The sequence below is a fragment of the Falco cherrug genome, chromosome 2 (genome assembly GCF_023634085.1).
Source record: "Falco cherrug isolate bFalChe1 chromosome 2, bFalChe1.pri, whole genome shotgun sequence".
Lineage (NCBI taxonomy): Eukaryota > Metazoa > Chordata > Aves > Falconiformes > Falconidae > Falco > Falco cherrug.
In genome coordinates this window covers 101,016,164-101,035,433 of record NC_073698.1, presented here as the reverse complement: position 1 = coordinate 101,035,433, position 19,270 = coordinate 101,016,164, and the positions used below count along the sequence as shown (strand labels likewise).

At 43.4% G+C, this 19,270-nt stretch overlaps 1 protein-coding gene across 11 annotated transcripts in view; it reads right to left on the bottom strand.

Moving 5' to 3' along the window:
• TIAM1 (TIAM Rac1 associated GEF 1) overlaps nt 1-19,270 on the bottom strand; it is a 195,190-nt gene that overhangs the window by 38,963 nt on the left and 136,957 nt on the right. For all 11 annotated transcript variants that reach the window (XR_008730828.1, XM_055701604.1, XM_055701603.1 and 8 more), the window contains 5 exons: nt 17,740-17,886; nt 15,590-15,664; nt 14,373-14,543; nt 8,556-8,660; nt 4,623-4,704 (listed from right to left, as the gene is read on the bottom strand). Coding sequence is in view for 10 of the 11 variants with exons in the window: in XM_055701604.1 (XP_055557579.1) it covers nt 4,623-4,704; nt 8,556-8,660; nt 14,373-14,543; nt 15,590-15,664; nt 17,740-17,886 (580 nt within the window). In the remaining variant the exon portion in view is untranslated. The remainder of the gene's footprint in view (nt 1-4,622; nt 4,705-8,555; nt 8,661-14,372; nt 14,544-15,589; nt 15,665-17,739; nt 17,887-19,270) is intronic.

The window sequence follows — 19,270 nt, the reverse complement described above, 5'->3', positions numbered from 1 at the left end:
CTGGACTGGACAAGGTTTTAAAAACGCCACTTCCCCTTTTCCCCTTTTCTTTCCTCAGCTGCGCCTGGCACAACCAGCTATTTGCGAAGTCTCAGCTCAGCGCACATTTCGTAGCTACACTGAGACCCACTGAACAACCGCATAATGGAAGTACTGACACAGCCTTAATTCAAACAGTGCAAATGGTACTGTTACATTTGGTTTTGGTGATTTTCTTGCCATTTGTGTTTGACACTGTTAAGATAACAATGTGTAAAGGAAATACAATGTGGTTAGTTAAATACGGTTTGTTTATTTACTGTTGAGGGTTATCTAAGGCAGAACATATGCCTTTCTGAAACTTCATTACTCCCTAAATGGGTGTAGGCAACCATTTGCTCTCTTTCTCCAACTAGAAAAACATTTACAAACCTCTGGGGGAAGATGCTTGTTTGACATGGAATCAGTCACCAGCCAAGAGGTACAGATGTGCTAGGAGCCTATTCAGACTTTAGGACTCTTTTCAAGTTGATGCTTATGGATGAGAAGTTATTTTTTCATCCATCATTTAAAAAAAAAAAAAAAAAAAAAAGAAAAGGAAAGAAGAGGAAGAATGTGGCAGCCTAGAAGCAAGGAGCATATGGCCCTTCATGACTTACTGAGCTACTTGGAATCTGTATGTGAGCTCCACAGCCCGAATAAAATTAAATTTGTGAAGCTTACTCAACACACCAACTTTGGCAGAGAGAAAAACTCCCAACTAAACAAAAGAGCAACTGTAAAATATAGTAGTTATTAGCTGTCATCACCACAAGCCCACCTGGAAACCCCTTAAGCAGAAGCACAGTGGAGGATGATCAAAGACTGCAGTCTGCGTCAGCAAAAATCGGCAATTACTAATACCATCACCCTTTTGCAACTGAAATGGTGTTTTGCAGCCAGCTACCATACAGTTAAAACAAGGCTGAGTTGCATCTCAAGTTCTCACGGTGGCTAACTGTCAAGAGATTAGCACACCCATGCAATCCCAAGCTCCCATTCTCCTCCGTGAGAAGACCTCTGCCTCCTCCAGTCTGTCAGGGCTAAGCACACATACAGTTGTTTTTTAATTCGTCTTTCAGTCAAAAAAACCACCCCATAAATCCTGAACAGTAATTACTGACAGAACGGGTGTAAGAAGCAATTACACATGTTGCCATCAGCTTTAAGAGATGAGAAATGGGCAACGGGCAACAGCCTTGAAATGGTCATCTCACAAATACACTTAATCCCCCCCCCAGACAGGGTGTCTGACCATACCCCATGAATGGACGAACTGTTTTATTTCCGCAGTTGTGACAGTGGCTTGATCTTGTAAACAATTTGAAGCAGCATGCCTGTTCCGTTGCAGGGCCGGTGCCAGTGCTTTCACTGCCATGCAGTAAAGCAGAGCAGGGAACCCATCCAGATGAGAAACACCTCAGTCAAATGGGTGTGTGTATGTATATATATGTATGTGCAGTTTGTACATACACATGTATAGTATGAATGCACAGTTTCCATCTGGCTGAATTCTGCAGGTGCTCCACACAAACACTAGTACTAGCACTGCATGAGAGGAAGGGCAGGAGTGGGTGGAAGTGACAGTGATTGCATAAGCTGGCATCACTGCCAAAAAGATTATTATCAAACTGTGCATGGACTCTGAAACACAGGTGTGAAGAGATGGGTGGTGACCCAGACAGAGCCTTTTCTTCGCTGCAAAGTTTTGATGACAGGAAAACAGAAGTCTGCATCCATGAGTGCGCATGGCCTCACTGAACCAGCACAATACCTGAACAAATCCACCTCCAGAAAATTACCTCAGCCCCTGTGACAGACAGTTGCTAACAAAAATGCCAGCATGCTCCCGGTACATGCAGGAGCTGGAAGCAATAGGTTCCTACTGCTGGCGCGCCTTGATTTCTGCCCACACAACCTTTGCAAAGAGGCTGGTACCAGTGAAAAAGTCAAGAATGCATGTGTCCCAGGTGTCAGCAGCAGTATCACATTCACAGATTTGATGCTGGCAAAGTCCAACACACTAGCCAGAGACTCCAGGAGTGCCTCTTACCACAGGCATGCTGGTGGGAATAGAAACACTACAAGACGTTCCCAGGTGAGCTTTCCCTAAAATGCTCTGCTCCATCCTTTTGAGCTTAACGGTGTGCTCAGGTGGGATAGTGAAGCTGCTACAAAGGCCTGCTAACACCTGAAGGAGCAGCTCTGCCGCCTCCCTGGCACCAGCATCTCTTTGCTGGCCCAAAACAGCTTACAAAGCCAGCAGACAGCTATTCACTTATTTTGTTATCTCTCTGCCCGGCTAGTGAGCTGAACTGGCCTGTCTTAATTGCACCCTTAGCAAAAGCATTTCACCTCCCCATCTGTGATACCATGTCTGCTAAATGGATATAACAGCACCGTCCGTATTGTTGGGATTAATTAACAGCTGCTTGTGAAGTATCTTGAAAATTCAAGGTGATTTACAAGTATTATTGTTGCTATAGCTGGAATACTAGCAACAGCAACAGGTAATGTCACTAATGATTTTTATAATCTCATCCATTTTCAAGATGAAGACTTTTCTACTTCTTCTGGAGGAATCAAGGCACAAGGAATTTGGACATATGTTTTTTAAATGGGCAAAAAGTGGCAGAAGGCTTGAACAAAGCTGCACAGAAAAACAAGCAACGATCAGAATAAAAAGCCCCTCAGCGCCCTAGACACCAGCTGCAGTACTGGCTCCTGACCCTGTTCCCAGCACTTATGGAAGTGCTCGTGAGCGGCTGAGGCCCGAGCAGCACCCAGCTGACTGAAAACCAACCTCAAAGACAGCCCTGCTCACAGAAAGGCTCATGCAGGTTGCTTAGATGTTTTGAGACTGTGCAGTCACATCATTGATTTAGGTTCTTTTCAAAAAAACAAACAGCAGGCAAGAAGCCTTAAGCAACCCTGTTAAAAAGAACCTATGCTGAAACTTTAAAGCTCTGATCTTCATGTTGCCATAGCTTGTGAACGTGCTGTAGCTTTCTCTCATACACCTCTCATACAATACGATATGGATTGTAAAAGCACGTATCGGCACTGCTAATTCTGTAAAGAGACTAAAAGAACTACAAACTCAACTGTACCTAACATACAGGATGGGAAAGAATCTCAGAAGGAACCCTAGCCTTCCCCAGCGCTCAGCCAGGATCAACACTTCACCTCTGCTCCCCCGCACACACGTATTTCAGCCCACACTTGTCACTGCATGAACACATAGGACTGTTTCTATGAGACAAATAGAGACTACAGAAATTCTGCTCCCATTCAGTGTCAGGGTAAGTTTTGACATTTTCTTTCAATGAGACCAAAGTCAGCTTTTTGGGGGTGCATTTAGCATTCACTCCCTGCAGGGCCAGAGCTAGTGAACAGATGCATCCTGTGCCTGATCTCATTTCACAGGACATGACAGTGCATTTCACGGTCTTTCCCATCTATCACTTAAAAAAAGAGAAAACGAAATAAACAGGAAATGCTATGATAACTCTAACTCTTGCATGCTTTCAAACACAGTATAATTATTGAACCTAGGGGCATCACTGTGCTGGTTAATATTTCTTTCTTAGGCCTTCAATATTCAAACTGCAGTCAGTACCACTGCTTTGTAGCAGAGCTCAATATTCAAATGGCCTGCAGCTGTATAATAAGCAGTTTGGGGATTCAGAATTATGCTAGTCATTAAAACAGAATATTTAGATAAACAGTACAAAGATGCAGATTGCCTTCCCACAGGGTAGGTTGCACAAATAACTTTAAAATACACTACAGAACTGTAATTGCCAGACCAAAGGGCAAACTTACCAGGCTGCAGGTCTGTAACTTGAAATACTTGAAAGCTAAGAAATATGACCACCCCCATGCAAAGATTAGGGATTTTGCAGAAATACACAAGGACGACTTCCCCTGCTTCATGTTTTATGCACAGGTCTGTAGGACATGTCATATTCTGGCTCCAGGAGTCCATGCGGCATTCTCAAGGGATGGGTGTGCACTGGGGCCAGGCTCCCCCAGCCCCTCTTGGGACAGCTGCCCAGCTGCAGAGCTTGAGATGCCTCCCACCCACAGGCGATGCTCCTGGCTGCATCCCTGCAATCATGCTTGGTGGAAGGAGTGAGAAGGGAGAAAGCCTTCTAGCGTGCTAGCAGTGGCAAGCCACAGTGGCAGCCCTCTCCTAAGCCCCACTGCAGGGCCCTTGTGAACGCCATGACGCAGGCATTCATGTAAGAGATGACACCTGGCAAAGGATGCTGTCTTTCACTGGCGCTCAGCTGCACAACCTCTGTAGGTGGTGTTCTGAGAAACTGCAAGACAAGAAAACATTCGTCCTTCCTGACCCTGTAGCTCTCATCAAAGAGCTACACAGCCTACAGCTTGAACACCAGGAAAAAGTGTTCAGTGCACTACAAATAAAACTGTCCTGCTTCAGTGCTTCAGCTTTCTGTGGATGACACAGGAATCACATGTGCTTTTCTTTGTGTGTCCAACAGGCCTTTCAGGTATATCAGTGAAGAGCAAGCAAGAACCTTCCCACACTAGAATTGACTTGGTAGAAAAATAAAAACAAACAAGGAGAAACTCACCATAAATATCAGAGGATGCATCAGACTTCTCTATTTGAATGTGCTGTGTAATTTTCTGACAGATTTCTATTTCTTTGTACAGCTGAACAGAAAAAAAATCACAAAAATACATTACTGTGGGAGGAGACATCAATTGTACTAATTTTGAACATTTTTTTTTTAATTACAAGCAGAAGAAATGGACTGTGGTCATTATCAGTTTTTCTCCACATGGGTTAGATGTATTAGTAGTGTCACTAAGTTTTACCATTAGAACACAGTTAAAGAGGAGGAAGCACTGTTTTACTACCACCATCAGAAAAGCAAGGATATATGTATTTCACTTGATCAATACCATTCTGAGTAGACAAGAAACAAAGCTTCTATTCTTGTTTTCATATTTTACGGGTAGTCATCATTTAAAGTTTCTATATTATTTTGATTAAGACATTGCAAGAATTCAATTATTTGAGAGTATTAAAATCACAAGGAGGGATCCTGTTTCTTAAATAAATTTCTGAATTGTTAGAAGACGATGGGATTTGATATGCAGCTCTTTCTTAGCATGAAATTTCACCTTTAACACTTTCATGTTTATTTGTTCCAACAAAAGCCCCCAAGTCTTTGAAATGGTCACTAACATCCTTCCTGGGAGACCGGCACAAATTCACACCTAGGTAATAACCCAGAAGCCCACGCACTCAGGTGCAATTCACCCTGCCTTTCAGGAGCAAAGCAACTCCTCAGCAGGGCTACACCCCTCCACCACAGCTCACACATTTTGAGCTTTCAAATCACTGAAGTTTTCCCGTCTTGTGTGGCTCACTATTGCATCCAGGTCCTGCCCTGAGTGCCGAACAAAGGAGATGGTAGTGGGGCCTGTCATCCTACCTGAGGCAGGGAAATCCCGCTTCCCCAGTCCAAGTCAGACATTTAGAGGCTCGGAGCTGACATCTTTGGGAGTCTGCCCTGACTTATTCCTTGTAAGGCAGCCTTGACACACTGGAAACCTCTGGCTCAGCACAGGTTTGAAGCTGTTTTTTCCATAGCACAGGTAGCACTTAAGTAATAAACTATCCTTCCCTCTTTAGAAAAAGTCATAACCACAGGTGAATGAGAGCTCACAGGTAAATATTGGTTCTGTTTACATGCTGGTATAAGTGTGTAAAAAAGCAATTCATAATAATTAGCATTTTGAAACTAAGTGACAGCAGTGTTTCAACTGAAGTATTTAAACCATTTCTTTAAAATAGTAACTAATTAGTAAAGGGCATCTTTAATAAAAGTATCATTTTATCTCCTGCTTATATCAGCACTTACACATCTGCTTAACTGCAAATATTAGGTATTACAGAACAGTTATATACCCATTTAAATGGTTGTTTATAGTAAAACAGAATGTAAAATGAAATGAGGATGCCATGCTAGTAATATTTTTAAATGCATTTTTCAAATATAGGAATATATTGTTCAGAACCAGAAAAAGAGTCAAAAGACATTTACAAAAAACACAGCTAGACTTCAGCAAGGGTTTTAAAAAGAGGAGAAAGAAAAAAAGTGAAAATAACAGTATTTTCAGAACAAAATTTACGTCTGATCCCTGCAGCCATCTCAACTGAGTATGCAGGACCAAAACCACAGAGGATGGCTGACAAGCTCTCACAGGGATATGGCAGACACTTGCTGCCTGCATCCCAAAGTGCTGTTTTCAAGCAAGAACCTCTATCAAATGGGAGACAAGTAACTCAGATGCACAGGTTGCAGCTGAGCTGCCCAAACCAGAGAGCCAGCCCCGAGGTGCTGCTTGCATTTCCTTGCCCTGTGGACCTGCTGTCCCGACACCCAAAGGCAGGCAGCATACCTGGGCTATGGTGGCTCATGCCATGAAGGTGTCAGCCTTGCAGGCACCACAGCCTCGGGGGGGAAACCCCCTCCAGACCCAGAAACAGGCCCAGGGCTCTGCATGGAGAGGTTTGATAGCAATACTTGGAGCATCCCAGGGCAGGATGCTAGGTACCGGGGCCAGGATTTCTTCCTGACAGCAGCAGCAGCATTGCTCCTTTGAGTCGCTCCAATCCCTCGTAGTGTTTTTCATAGCAGCTTTGGGTTGTTATTATTGGTTTTGGTTGGCTGGTTGGCTGGTTTTGGTTGGTTTTTTCCCTTCAAGATTATATCTTCCTTGCCTTTTTCTCCTCTACCACTTTTGGTCTTGTCCCAGCATACTTTCCCAGAGCTACGTCTTCTAGTAGTTCCAGCACCTTCACTCCAGCTTCAGCCTACCTGCCAGACTTCTGGGGAGGCCCCTGGTCTCCTGCTTCCATCTAAAAGTGCATCCTACCCAAAGTAAAAAGTCTGGCACATCAAGCTTCAGCCAAAACACTCCAATGCTTTGTTTGCAATAAAAGGTGCTTAAAAGTCTAACTGCCTGGTACAGCAGCTAATGTTAAATGCTCTCCCCTGAGCCCTCAGTAACATTTTAAACACATAATAAATGGAGCTTGTGATTTTTTAAAGACTGTGTCAGTACACAAAGCATCACCATTAATGTTCTGGAGATAAATGGAATATGGATATTTAATCTCCATTTCTTACTTCAATATATCTTAGAGAGTCTGCAAGAAAAAGGACTATCATCCTAAGAAATCACTTTTCTGCAGCAATGTATGTCTGCCAAAGCATTTTAGTAGATGGAAGACAGCTCTAGTGAGGTAACATCAACATTAGACAATATTATAAACAGCTATTCAGGAGACTACAAAAATAGAGGCATTTGTTGTATCATATTACACCAGAATCATTTAATTAAACACTTACATGAAGTAACTAAAATTTTCTCATGAAACAAGCGTGCACACACACCAGCAAACACACAAATGTCTGTTGGTTTAATGTTACATTATATAAAAGCCTGCCACACCTATCCATATTATAAACTTTCAACATGTGCACAGTCCCACCGACTGTAGAGTTTTCGTTTAATTTCATTTTTTCAGAGTAAACAATAATTGATGACTATGTCAATCCTACATCTTCTCAACATAAGAAAAGTCACCAAAGTCCTTCCAGGCAATGAAAGCTAAAATCTGTCTCCTCTGAGTTTTAATTTTTCCCAACGATGTTTCGCTTCCCAGTCCTAGTATCCCACTTTCTCACTTTTTGTTGTTGTTGTTGTTTTTGACAGTGTTAAACAGCAAATCCTGGAACTTCTTTACTAAATGAACAAAAGCATCCCTAACTGGCAAAGTTTTACTTCTTATAAATAAAGCAGCCACCAATGAAAAGGACTTTAAAAAGCTTTACAGTCTGCATGTGTAAAATCATAGAGTTAAAGCATGACACTAATTCCGTTTGGTCTTTTTTTTAATCTCTCATTTCAATATTCCTTTGAAGTTGCTTTTGAGATTAATGATATGAAAACATCCAACTGAAGCAATTAGGAAAGTATATTCTCACACGTAACTCCAGAGCTTTTTAACCTCAGCATTTACCTTCCCATTTAGGGAAAACAAAAACAAATTAAACAAACAACAAACCAAAAAAGCCAACTACCTGTGCATTTCCCCTCTCTTTAAAAATCGGGCAAAGCGATCTGAACAAGAAATACTCAGGCCTCAACACTATGTCTTTAAAACCACCAAGGACAATATGAACAACAGAAAAAGGCAACCTTGGGAAGTAAGCTTAAATGTATGTTAGAGTGACGTTCACACATTACCTGTGCCTGTTCCTCCTCTCTCTCTTCCACACAGACGCATGCACAAACATGAGATAAATATCAACTCTTTCCTCAAAATTAAATGTTTGGAGAGATTACTGTAGGCCAATTTGCTATGGTCTGCAAAGCACTATAATTGCAAGTTAAAAAGCACAGCTCTACATATTACGAATGTCAGATAAACACTAATTAAGTGTCCTACCAAGTGCCATTTAATTTTGCTCAGTAGGTAGCATTACCAGTTCATAGATATCCTCTTCTGGCTTTGGTACATAAAACTGGATCTGGTTTTCAATCAGGAATTTAAGACGCAGGTAGTGAGCAGAGTGATCCAACTGGTGTGTCTGCAAGAAATGGAGCAGAAGCTTTACAAGAGAAAAGCAATGGCTCACATCATCTGTACTTAGAGAAAGGCCTGAGACTCATAGGAAGAAAAATGCCCCAGCACCGTCTTTCACAAGAGGCCCATGATCTCCTAACCTGAACCTCCTCCTCTTCCCCAGGAGTAAGCATTCATTTAACCACTGACCAGGATGTCAAGGGCAGCACTAGTACTCTAAGCAGCCTCTGGTTCTGCTTATCTGGCAGTTCTGCTCCCTCCCATGCTATTGCAGAAATAAGCAAACACTTTTACAGCAGAAGACTCAGAGCATACCTTTGCATACAAAGGGCATTTAAAAATGCAAGGAGGAAAATAAATGTTGTGCTAACAGAGAAAAATGTAACAGGACAGTTTTTTCTGTTTGTTTTGGGTGTTTCAGAATCTTCGTATTTTAATGGATAATTACGATGTGGTAAATACCAAGCAAAGTTAATATAAAAAAAATCTTTATGTCCTCTAAGTTCAAAACCAGCTCTGGATACACTGGCTTTATAAGGCTAAAGGAAGCCATGAGTTGCATACTGGATTACATCCCAGTGGAAACAGGTCACACCATTTTAATGAATTAGTTATAATTAGCTGACGATACAGCATTTGGTCTGGGAGATGTTAACGACCTTTTCTCAGCACGACTAATAAGCTTGATTTAAGCAGAGGTTAATGCAGTGTGTAATCAAAACGCATTAGAATTATGACAAACACAAAGGATGTCATTCAGAAGTTACTTTCAAAGTTCGTAAACTGTTGACTAAGGCTAATGAAAAACCCCAAAGCGATTCACAAATATAGGAGGTAAATTCTCCTCACTATCACTTTTGAAATCCCATTATATCTTTTTATACTTGGCTTTTCTATTTTATACGAGCAAATTACCAAAGTTTTCTAGGTTGTGCTAAAAACAATGGCTCATCTGAAAATTCATGGAAGAACGTAATTATTGCCTATTTATTATGTTTTTCAATGCCTTGCTTCTCCAGTTCAAGCCGAGATGATGATACAGCGGGACTCAGCTGACTGATCACGGTAATGTACACCGAGTGACCCGTAAAAAGATCACACACTGACCTAGCAAACCCTTCAGCAAATACTCAGATAACAGTGAATGTTTTCAAAGTCTAGATTAGCCCATGAATAAAAAAGAGCGACCAATAAGAATAATAAAATAGATCTATTGCTTACTCTACGTACTGCTACATTCAAATATGTCCAATTCAAAGACCAAATTCAGGAATCAAATATCTGAAATGGAATAAGCTCTGTAATCTGGACAAATACCTAGTTAATGAAATAAAGAATCTGAAATCTATCAGAGGCCAACATAAAAACAGCTGAATGTAGGAGACCCCTACCCTCTCCCCTTTCCTTATTTTTAATAAGCATTTTGCACACTTTCCTCATTGTTTACTGACCTTTTTCACTAGTTTTTTCTCTTACACACACACACGTACAAACATGCCAGAAATTAAAGGGAAGAATTGGCTTTAATGGTTCAGAAATGACACAGAGGAGTTCTAGATTAGTTTCCAGTCATATTAGTTTGCTATCCCTATACACAAACTGAAGAGCACCTCACACACCAATTAAACAAGAACATACAGAGACATGAACCTACAGACTGCATACCCCATGTCCAGAGTGAGCCGTCTATGATAAATCTCTCTGCAAGTCCATGAAACACTTGAGCCATTTACAGCAAAGCCAGTGGGGAAAAAATTCTATGTGGAAAAAACCACACTAGCAGAAAAAGAAGCTAGACAGCCTGGCAGCCTCCACCTGCCACCACGCTGTATCGTCCTGTGGTCTCCTGTGCCAAAGCTGTCATACACATGCTGCATTTCATGCGGGGCCGGACCACGCCGGTCAGCCAGACATATGCTGACAAGCCACACACCATCGAGTAAAGCCCAGGGTTGGGAGAAAGCCCCTGTCTGCAGCTGGGTATTCGTGTCGCTTCCCACAGCAACTCTGAATGTCCTCCCCTTGCAGTGGAGACCCAAAGGGATGCTTTCCAGCCTGCCCCAGGCCAGCAGAAATCACAGCCTGTTGCAGAGGGACATGAATTTATGTAGTCTGGGGCCTCCAGCCACTGGGAGCAGACCCGGAGCTGCCTCACCTGCACTGGTGGGGCAGGGAGCCCATGCTCAGCCACCCCAGGCTCCCCGTGGGGCCAGGGGCACCCCAGCACCACCAGTTCAGATCCACTGCCCGCCCTGGGGCAGGGGCAAGGTGCGCTCAGACCTGCTTGCAACCTGTTCTGCAACCTGCACCCTGATAGCATCTTAAAAGAGCAACCTTTGGCAGCTTGATCTATCATCCCAGCGGTCAATGACAGGGCTTCTGCCTGCTTTGATACGGGCACTGCATCAGGCGTGGAGGTGATAGCTGACGCCTCCATTTTCACACCTGTCTTTGCAGGGAGATCTGCTTATGAGAAAATTGTGCGTGCTGTCCATTTTAGAGAGCAGGAGGGAGCCAAATGCAAGATGACTGACGCTGCACTGAAGCCCTGAACTATGCCAGAGAACAGCATTGTCTGAAGAGGTCACCAGATAAAACTCACACATTTTTTACGCCGCTAATTTCTTCCACGAAACACCAGCCAGGGTGTGTGCCATTCATCCACTACATTGCAGTCCCATCCAAGTCATGCAACGAGAGTCATCACCATTAAAGCTGTGAAGGTGCAGCGCATGAGCCACACCATGTAGTTAATTAACATCTGCGTAGCTGCAGCAATGCTTTGTCTACCTCAAAAATTTACGCTAGTTAAACTGTTTCAAATAGCAGCATGATTTTCTACTGAAATGAAAGGAAAAGGTCCTCTTATAGCGGACACAGCCAATCTGCCCTAAAAGCCATACCGTTAACCCGCTTCTTTTGTGGCTGATCTAGCTGCGTCCATACACGGGAAGGCAGGAGCAGAAACAGGGCAGCTTTAATGGTATTTAATAATATAATATAACCTTTCAAGACCACCCAAAATACCTTTTAGCAGTCCAAATAAGCTTCTCGGTTTATTTATTTCTCTCCTAATAACTCTGGCTATGACTGGACTAAATTAAGTAGCTAACCCAATTTAAAGCATAACCTGACAACTTAACCAAAGTGCTCTTGAAGAAGAATTTACAGCCTGGGGTGCGATCCAACTCAACAGGCTCCGAGCAGTGTAGCGGGTCGGCACACAACCAGAACTAGTCATCCATTTCAGCTCCCTTCTAGTTAAAGCAAGGGACACCCATGTTCTTTCAGCTTGGTGGGGGAGACCTTCATTCATGCTGAACTGACAGCATCATGGAAACAGGCGAGCCACCTCACCATACCACCCGAGCTTCGCGCTTGTGTGGCCCAAACCTTTTCAGCCAGAAAACACCAGCTCAAAATCAAAGTACGCCTGCAGAGCATCAAGCTTAAGTAACTTCTCAGAGACTTTGAGCACAGATCCGGAGACCTAGGGGGAATCTGCTTCTTGCTCCTCATGCAGGTCTCTCTGAAAAATGCAGGTTGTGAGAAAGCACAACCTTTTTCACTTCTCACTTTTTATCCATTCAGTCAAAAGACTAAATGCCACGTAGTCTTCTAGGCTTGATTTTTGGTGTTATTCTCTCCATACTGACTGCCTAAATCCACATACAGTGTGTGTGTTTCTACTCAATTTTAAGACATACCATTATGCAAATGTTAGTAGTAAGTATACACACATTTACACTGATCAGTATTATCCATGCATATACATTGACTTTTCCTGCCTTCCAAGTGATGTCATTAGTTAAACCTTAGGTGAAATCTTCAAGAAACCACTTTAAAATATGCTTTAACTATTCTCCTACCAAATTTGATCATAAAAGTGTCACAAAGCAGCCTCCAAAACCTAACTTGCTGTATAATAACAAGCAGCAATGTGAGTATAAGAACACATTTTCTACAATGACTTGAGTGCACTTAATGTTCTCCAACAGAATACTCAAGCTCAGTTTAATAGCACAGACAGATTTAACCACAAACATGAAGAGGTTTATATGAAATGTAGATCTTGAAATGTTTACTATACCAGAACTTGACTGGTTCTCAGATGGCAGATGATGTGAAATGATGTGGATCAGATATTAAAGGGGAAAAAATGAGCTGAATGTAAGAGACAGAAGAAAGAGATTGATTATTAAATGCTACAGCAAAGAAGGCATCCATCAGTGTTTTCCAGACCGAACACTTACAGAAAGGAAAGAAACAGACAATAGCTCTTCAAAAAAACAAACACTCACCCACCTCCCCTATCCTTATATACCACCACCCACAACAATTAAATACACAGCGGGAGACCAGATTCTCAGCAGGCACCTACTGAAACTGGTGGAGCTACACCAATCTGTTCCAGCTAAGGATCTGGCCCAGTGAGTTAATCACTCTTACTCAAAGGAAAATATAAATCCTAAAAATAAATCATTACTAATAATGTGTCATCCAGCTTCCCTATTATGTCTCTCTCCAAAAATGTCATCTTTTCCTGAACACAATGAAGCGCTTTCACAAGCTGCAGCACTCTTAATAGTGCACCTGGCAGAGAGACGAGCACACTGTATAATTATTGGAAACAAACGCTGTTCCCTCACCTTCGCTCTCTTTGGAAGCACATGCAGCATGTTCTAAAAGTTCCCAAAGTTACGCGCTTAACTAATAAATGTTTTCTTTTCTTTTGCTGTTGTTGTTGTACAGAAGAGGACTCACTTTTCAGAACTGCACGTGACATGAGTTGGGTCTAGCTTGCAGTCAGCCAGTTAGCAGAAAACATACATTATGCAGCTGCCAGAACTGAAAGCTTGTATTTAATTTGTCAAAGCTTTCAACTTCTTTGCTGAGATGTAACTCTTTTTAACGGCCAAATGTCTCCGATACTTCATTTTGCAAAGAAATCCAGGTGGTTTTTCTTCCACCCCCCACAAATGCAGATAAAAGCTTTCCTCTCTCTTCCCTCCTGCCACCTACACGAGGTGAGTCTGACTCCGCAATGCAGACAGCAAACACAGGAACCTTCTCCTACTCCTGGTGCTGTCGTTTTCTCAGTGCCTTCCTCCCCTACGCCAGCCAGAGGGGAGGAAGCGGCAGGGGGAAGGAAGGAGGAACAGCACCTGGAAACAGGACAGCCTGGCACCTGGGAAAGGGTGAGATCACCCCGCCTGCCTGGCGGAGGAGGGAACGGGCCACGGGGGGGCTTGGCAGAGGTGGGGAAACCAGCGTGGCTGGGTGAGGACAGGGTGACTGCACTACCATGCTATGGGGCATTCAGTGAGGGGAAGGAGGCTGGGGGGGTGCAGACGGGGAGAAGGGGAAGGGTCCTGCACACAGCTTGGTCTCCAGTGGAGTGGGTACGTAAGAGGAGGCAGCACTGGGGTGTGAAGGCACCGCAGAGGCTCACGCACGGTGGACAGAGTGGAAAAGACAAAAACTAGCCTGCCTTCCTCTCCCTACGCACATGCCAAATTTAGCTCTAGCTGCATGAATATTTCTTGTGTGGTGCTAGCGTGAAAATTTCAGTATCGTTCATGTTCTCCATCTAACATACAACTGATCTCACAATACAGTGCACTGTGAGCACTGGCATACGAGAAAGTTACGATGAGGTTCACCTGAAAAGGATCATGGTTGTAGATACTTCACCCCACTTCAGGGCAGCCCTTACCTTGCAAATCATTTCCAGCACATCCCGTGTGGTGTCCCCAGGACGGATGACTGTCAGAGCAGGCTGGTTGTTCGGCAGGCAGAACCAAGATGGTGTAAAATACTCGTGAACCCAAATATCACAGTCAGGATTGTGCTGATGGACACTGCTCAGTGCCACTTCTTTTTCCCTCTAAACAGACAAAATCTGTTATGACGCTACCAGAAAAATACAATCTCCCTCTTCATCAGTAACAAGTGTAAGGAACATTACATGCTGTATCAAAAAGCCTGCTTACAGAGAAGACATTTTATTCACAAGCCTAGACTGAAGGCTTGTCTGGACAGGAAACTTTGCAGTTTTACCTGAGCAGTACAAAGTGTGCCTTCTTATGCCACCCACACAGCTACACTGGTGCAGTGTGCTTTTCCTGGGGTTTTACCCTATGGCTATTGGGAATGCTAGGAACGCAACAAAAAATAATAGTGATAAAAAGAGATTTAAAATTAAAAATTAAATGTACTGTGTTTCTGAGTAAACCAATCCAAGGCCAATAAAACTGTTGTAAATGCTACAGTTCCTATACCTAGAAATGGCAAAATAGCAAATCTTAGCATTTATTCTGAATTTACTGCCTTTTATACATCTGAGCTGCTTTCTAAGCTATAAATCCCCAGGAAGTGATAGAGTTGCAGAATCCCTATTCGCTGCAAGTGGGCTCACGCAGCTAAACCTGTATTCACTACATGAAGAATGTGCCTCTTAGCACTGTCTTAATGCTGTTTTATAGCTGACTTTCTCTGGGGAAAGAAAGTAGTTGTAATTGTGGCTGCAAACGGAGAAGCTCACAGAAGCGCATGAGAACAAAACAGAGAAAGTCCTGCGCCTCACAGTTGTGCCAATCCTGAATTATGAAAACCCCATATGGCTGCCACAAGGAACCATCTTCCAGAACCAGCCATGGTCCTCCTGTGGGCAAGTACTTCCCTGGCATGCAGTGCTAACACCCCTCTGGGTCTGCTACCTCCAGCTGCGTTTAGGGTGCCACGCTCAGCGAGCCCTTTTGACCATGAGCAACCAGCTCAAACCCTCCCGGAGCAGCTACAAGCCCTACAGCACTCAGAGGGTTCTCTCCTCTCCTGGGGACTCCGTGTCCCCTCTCTCATCTCAGAGTCAACGCTGCACTTAGGCTGGCTGTAAATGGGGGGAAGGAGGCAGCTGGAAAGCTGGTGTTTTACCTTGCCATCTGGGACCGTATCATCAAAGATTCCTTCGAGAGATTTCTTTACTGAATCAACTCCTTCACCAAACACCTGAGGAACAAAGAGCAACTCTCCTTTAAAACATGAATGCGCCTCTGTGCTGTCTGCAGCACACACTAAGGGGAGAACAGTGTATCTAACATCTGGCATGGAAATCAAACTGAAAAGTAAAACATTCATCTCAAAACACAGAAAAGGAGAGTAACAGCTTATTAAAAGAGAAGGAGGTGGGGGGTGATGGACAAGCTGGTGACAGGACGCCATTCTGAGAGATAGAGACTAGTTTTGCTTAGGGGTCTGTCATTGACCTACTTGGTGGAGCTGGACAAATTTGATATTCTTTTGTGCTCATTTTCCTCACCTGTAAAGTGGGGGAAATGAACACTTCTCCACCTCTGCTAAGGCTGAGAAATCAGAAGAAGGGATCCGCTTCTGGCTGATTTCATAATAAGCCAGCTTCAAAATGTACTTAGCAAACATTCAAGTACTACCAGGCACAGTAACCCTTCTCTAACGAAGTAAGAGCTGGTAACCCAGCATGAGCCAGAGAGCCAAAATCAACAGGACTCTGTGCAGGATGAATGACAGAATGGGAATATTTACAGGATCCACCCCAAATCAGCACAGGACTGCATCAGATGGGCAAACAGCAGCATTGTTACTGCAGCAGAAGCTTGTAATTAAAACTGGAAAGTTAAGTTTTATAGCTCCACATCAGCACAGCTTTATGATCAAGTTGCTGGGTTTGGTTGTTAACTACTCAGCACCTAAAACAAAGCAGGGACCATGCAGGATGGGAGAAGATCACTTCTTTAGGGATTTACAGTTTACTGCTTCAGCTTTGCAATACTTTGCATGCTAGTACACATGAGCAGGGGAAGTGCATTCAGGCACTATATTTAGACATTCTGCTACTTTCTCAAACTTTGCTTTTCCTTTGACTCTCTGCAGTATGACTCTTCTTTAACTGGAACAAAATCCCTTTTCACGCCTGTGCTTATTGAGGACTGAGGGGGGGGAAGAGTGGGGGAAGGGGGAGGAAGCATGAAGAATGCATTTATCTGCACTGAAAGGAAAAAAAGGGTCTGAAGACACAGCATGGGTAGGATTCTAGCACAGGACAAGGGAATGCCCTTGATTTGGGGAAATAAGTACAAAGCAACAGGGATCATGCAGCTCCAGTGCAAAGACTTGGGAATACGCTCACAGAGGCATCTGCTGCTTCCCAGCAAAACCCTGAGCTTTTGCTCAGTCACTAAATGTTAGGTGAACTTCTAATGTCTCACTAAAAACAAGATGAACAATTTTGCAGTATTCAGCCTCTGCTAAGCAAAACAAACGCCCACTGCTGCTTTAACAGAAAGAAGAAATCACAGGGCAAAGAACAACATGTGTCCCAAGCCTTTCTCCCCTCAAGAAGTGAAAGAAGAGAAAGAAAAGCAAAGCCTACATTTCCTGCAATTAGATGAGGTATGGCTCTTAAAAATTGAAAGCTATAATTAGGGATGTTTGGAAAGAATAACAGGGAAGCACCTTCCTACCACACTGAAACACGTTTTCCAGAGACAGATCTGGGCAATGACTGGGTGGAAATGCTTCAGCTTTTGCTTTTTTAAAAATCTGAAGCAAAATGGGGATTGTCCCTACTAAATGCAAAGCTTTTTCTTACTTTAGGAAGTTTTCCCCAAACTCAACTACATATGAAGTATTCTACAAACTCATAACTTTACTTTTAAGGAACAAACAAGTCTGCACTTTCTTTTCCTTCCAAAGCTGTTATCTGTTTTACACTGCTGCTTTGTTACTCCTGAGTTTAGGGGAAGTACCTCCAGCAAAACCAGAAGTAGCAGAAATACAACAGTGGAAATGTAACCAATTCAGCTAAAGCAGGTGCAAACTCCAAACCTTGTTTGATAGGAGCTGCTCTATACCTATTTGTAATTACAGTCACTGATTTTTGAAAAGGATGTGAAACGAGATGACTATATGCTGTGAAAAATTAGACAGGCATGGTTAAGGCTGAATGTGTAAGTGCTTGATGCAAGTGACTCGTTGCATGAACTGCATGCTGCACAGTAACAAATAAGCCTTGAAAATAACAGTATCACAAACTGCCACACACTTACCTGATTAATGCTTGGCCTCCCTTGCTTTTTCTTCGAGGTAGTATCCAGCCCCCAAAGAGAAGAAAACCTGCTTCTCCGTTTACTGGCAGATCTGGACATGGCCTGCGTCCTTCTCCTCACTCCGGACTCCCCTGTGCGAGCTGCCACCTGTCAGTGCCACATGGTTTTAAAATCAAAGGTTGCAGCATCCCACTGCACCATGGCTTACATAATCTAATAAACAGTGGAATCTGCTTTGAAAGAAAAAGGCAAATGCTATGGCAACGATGTGTGCTCACAACAGGGACAATGGTGATGCTTCAGGCTAGTTCCTCCTCACTGTGATCTAACTCACTTCTTCTGAAGTCAAACATCAAAAATTAAAATGGACACTACCACTCCCTCATTTTTTTTTGGCATTTAATCTGAGATATTTTAAAGCAGCCTCATCATCACAGAGCAAAGCTGCAGCACCAGTGAATGGTTTGGGTATTTTTCTTTTTTTTTTTTTTCTAACAAGGTTTCAAAGCTGGACATGTGAAACTTGAGATACCCAAACTTATCTGTTGCTTCCAAAAAGCCCAGCCTCTCTCTGCTCCTTCCTGTGGAAGCATCCTGGAACTGACTCACAACTGCTACAACCTCAGATAAAGGCTTGCAAATAGGTCAAGGTATTTAAAACCTGCACTTCCTTAAAGATAGCAACATTTAAAGGAGTGAGCAAAACACAGGAAGCAAAAAAACTGAGCTGAAATGACCCTTTCAATTACAGCAGTGTTAACTGCTTGGGTACTTGAAAAATGACCTGTGGAAACCCCTTCCAAGCCAAAAGATATTTGCCTTTAGTGAGACCAAATATCTGGGGAGTGTTCCCCAGGTGAGGAAGCTCTGGTAGAAATTAGTGCGACATTAGTCAGAAGTGTTTAGGCCAGAGTTTAAGCAGATTTCCCATGTGGAGGTGGCCTCAGGAGAGTGAGCTCCTCTCCTGTGAAAAAGGGAGTGGTAGGAGATGGCAGGCATGAACAGGAGCGCAAGGTGAAGCTAGACAGACAGACAGACCCACCCTGCCGACTTGGCCGTATGCTTCCTGGAACACCTTTGTACTGGATTCCCACAGCCGAAACTAGCAAAAAGTGACTGTCGTTTGGCAACCCCAGTGGGAACACCCGAATCCCTGAGTGATGCCCCAAGCTACAGAGCTGAGAAACTGGTCGGTTGGGTGCAGCAGATACAAAACCCCATATGAAGACAGGTTGAACGGAAGGCTGGCTTGCGTACCCGGGGAACCGTTGCTGTATGAGTAACAGTGATTCCCCTTGGGAAAGGTGAAGAAATCAAGGAGAAGGAGAACTTAAACACTACGGCAAGCGTCTCCACTTCCAAAGCCTGGACTTGTGAGCCATTTCTTAGCTGTACCTGGGACATTTGTGCAGAGGCACCTGGGAGACTTAGCACATCCTCTGACTAATGTACCGAGGAACATCTTCAGGAGAGCTCGGGATGCCACGCTATCACCATGCAGCACCCAGCTCAAGTCTGAGACTCACTGCGC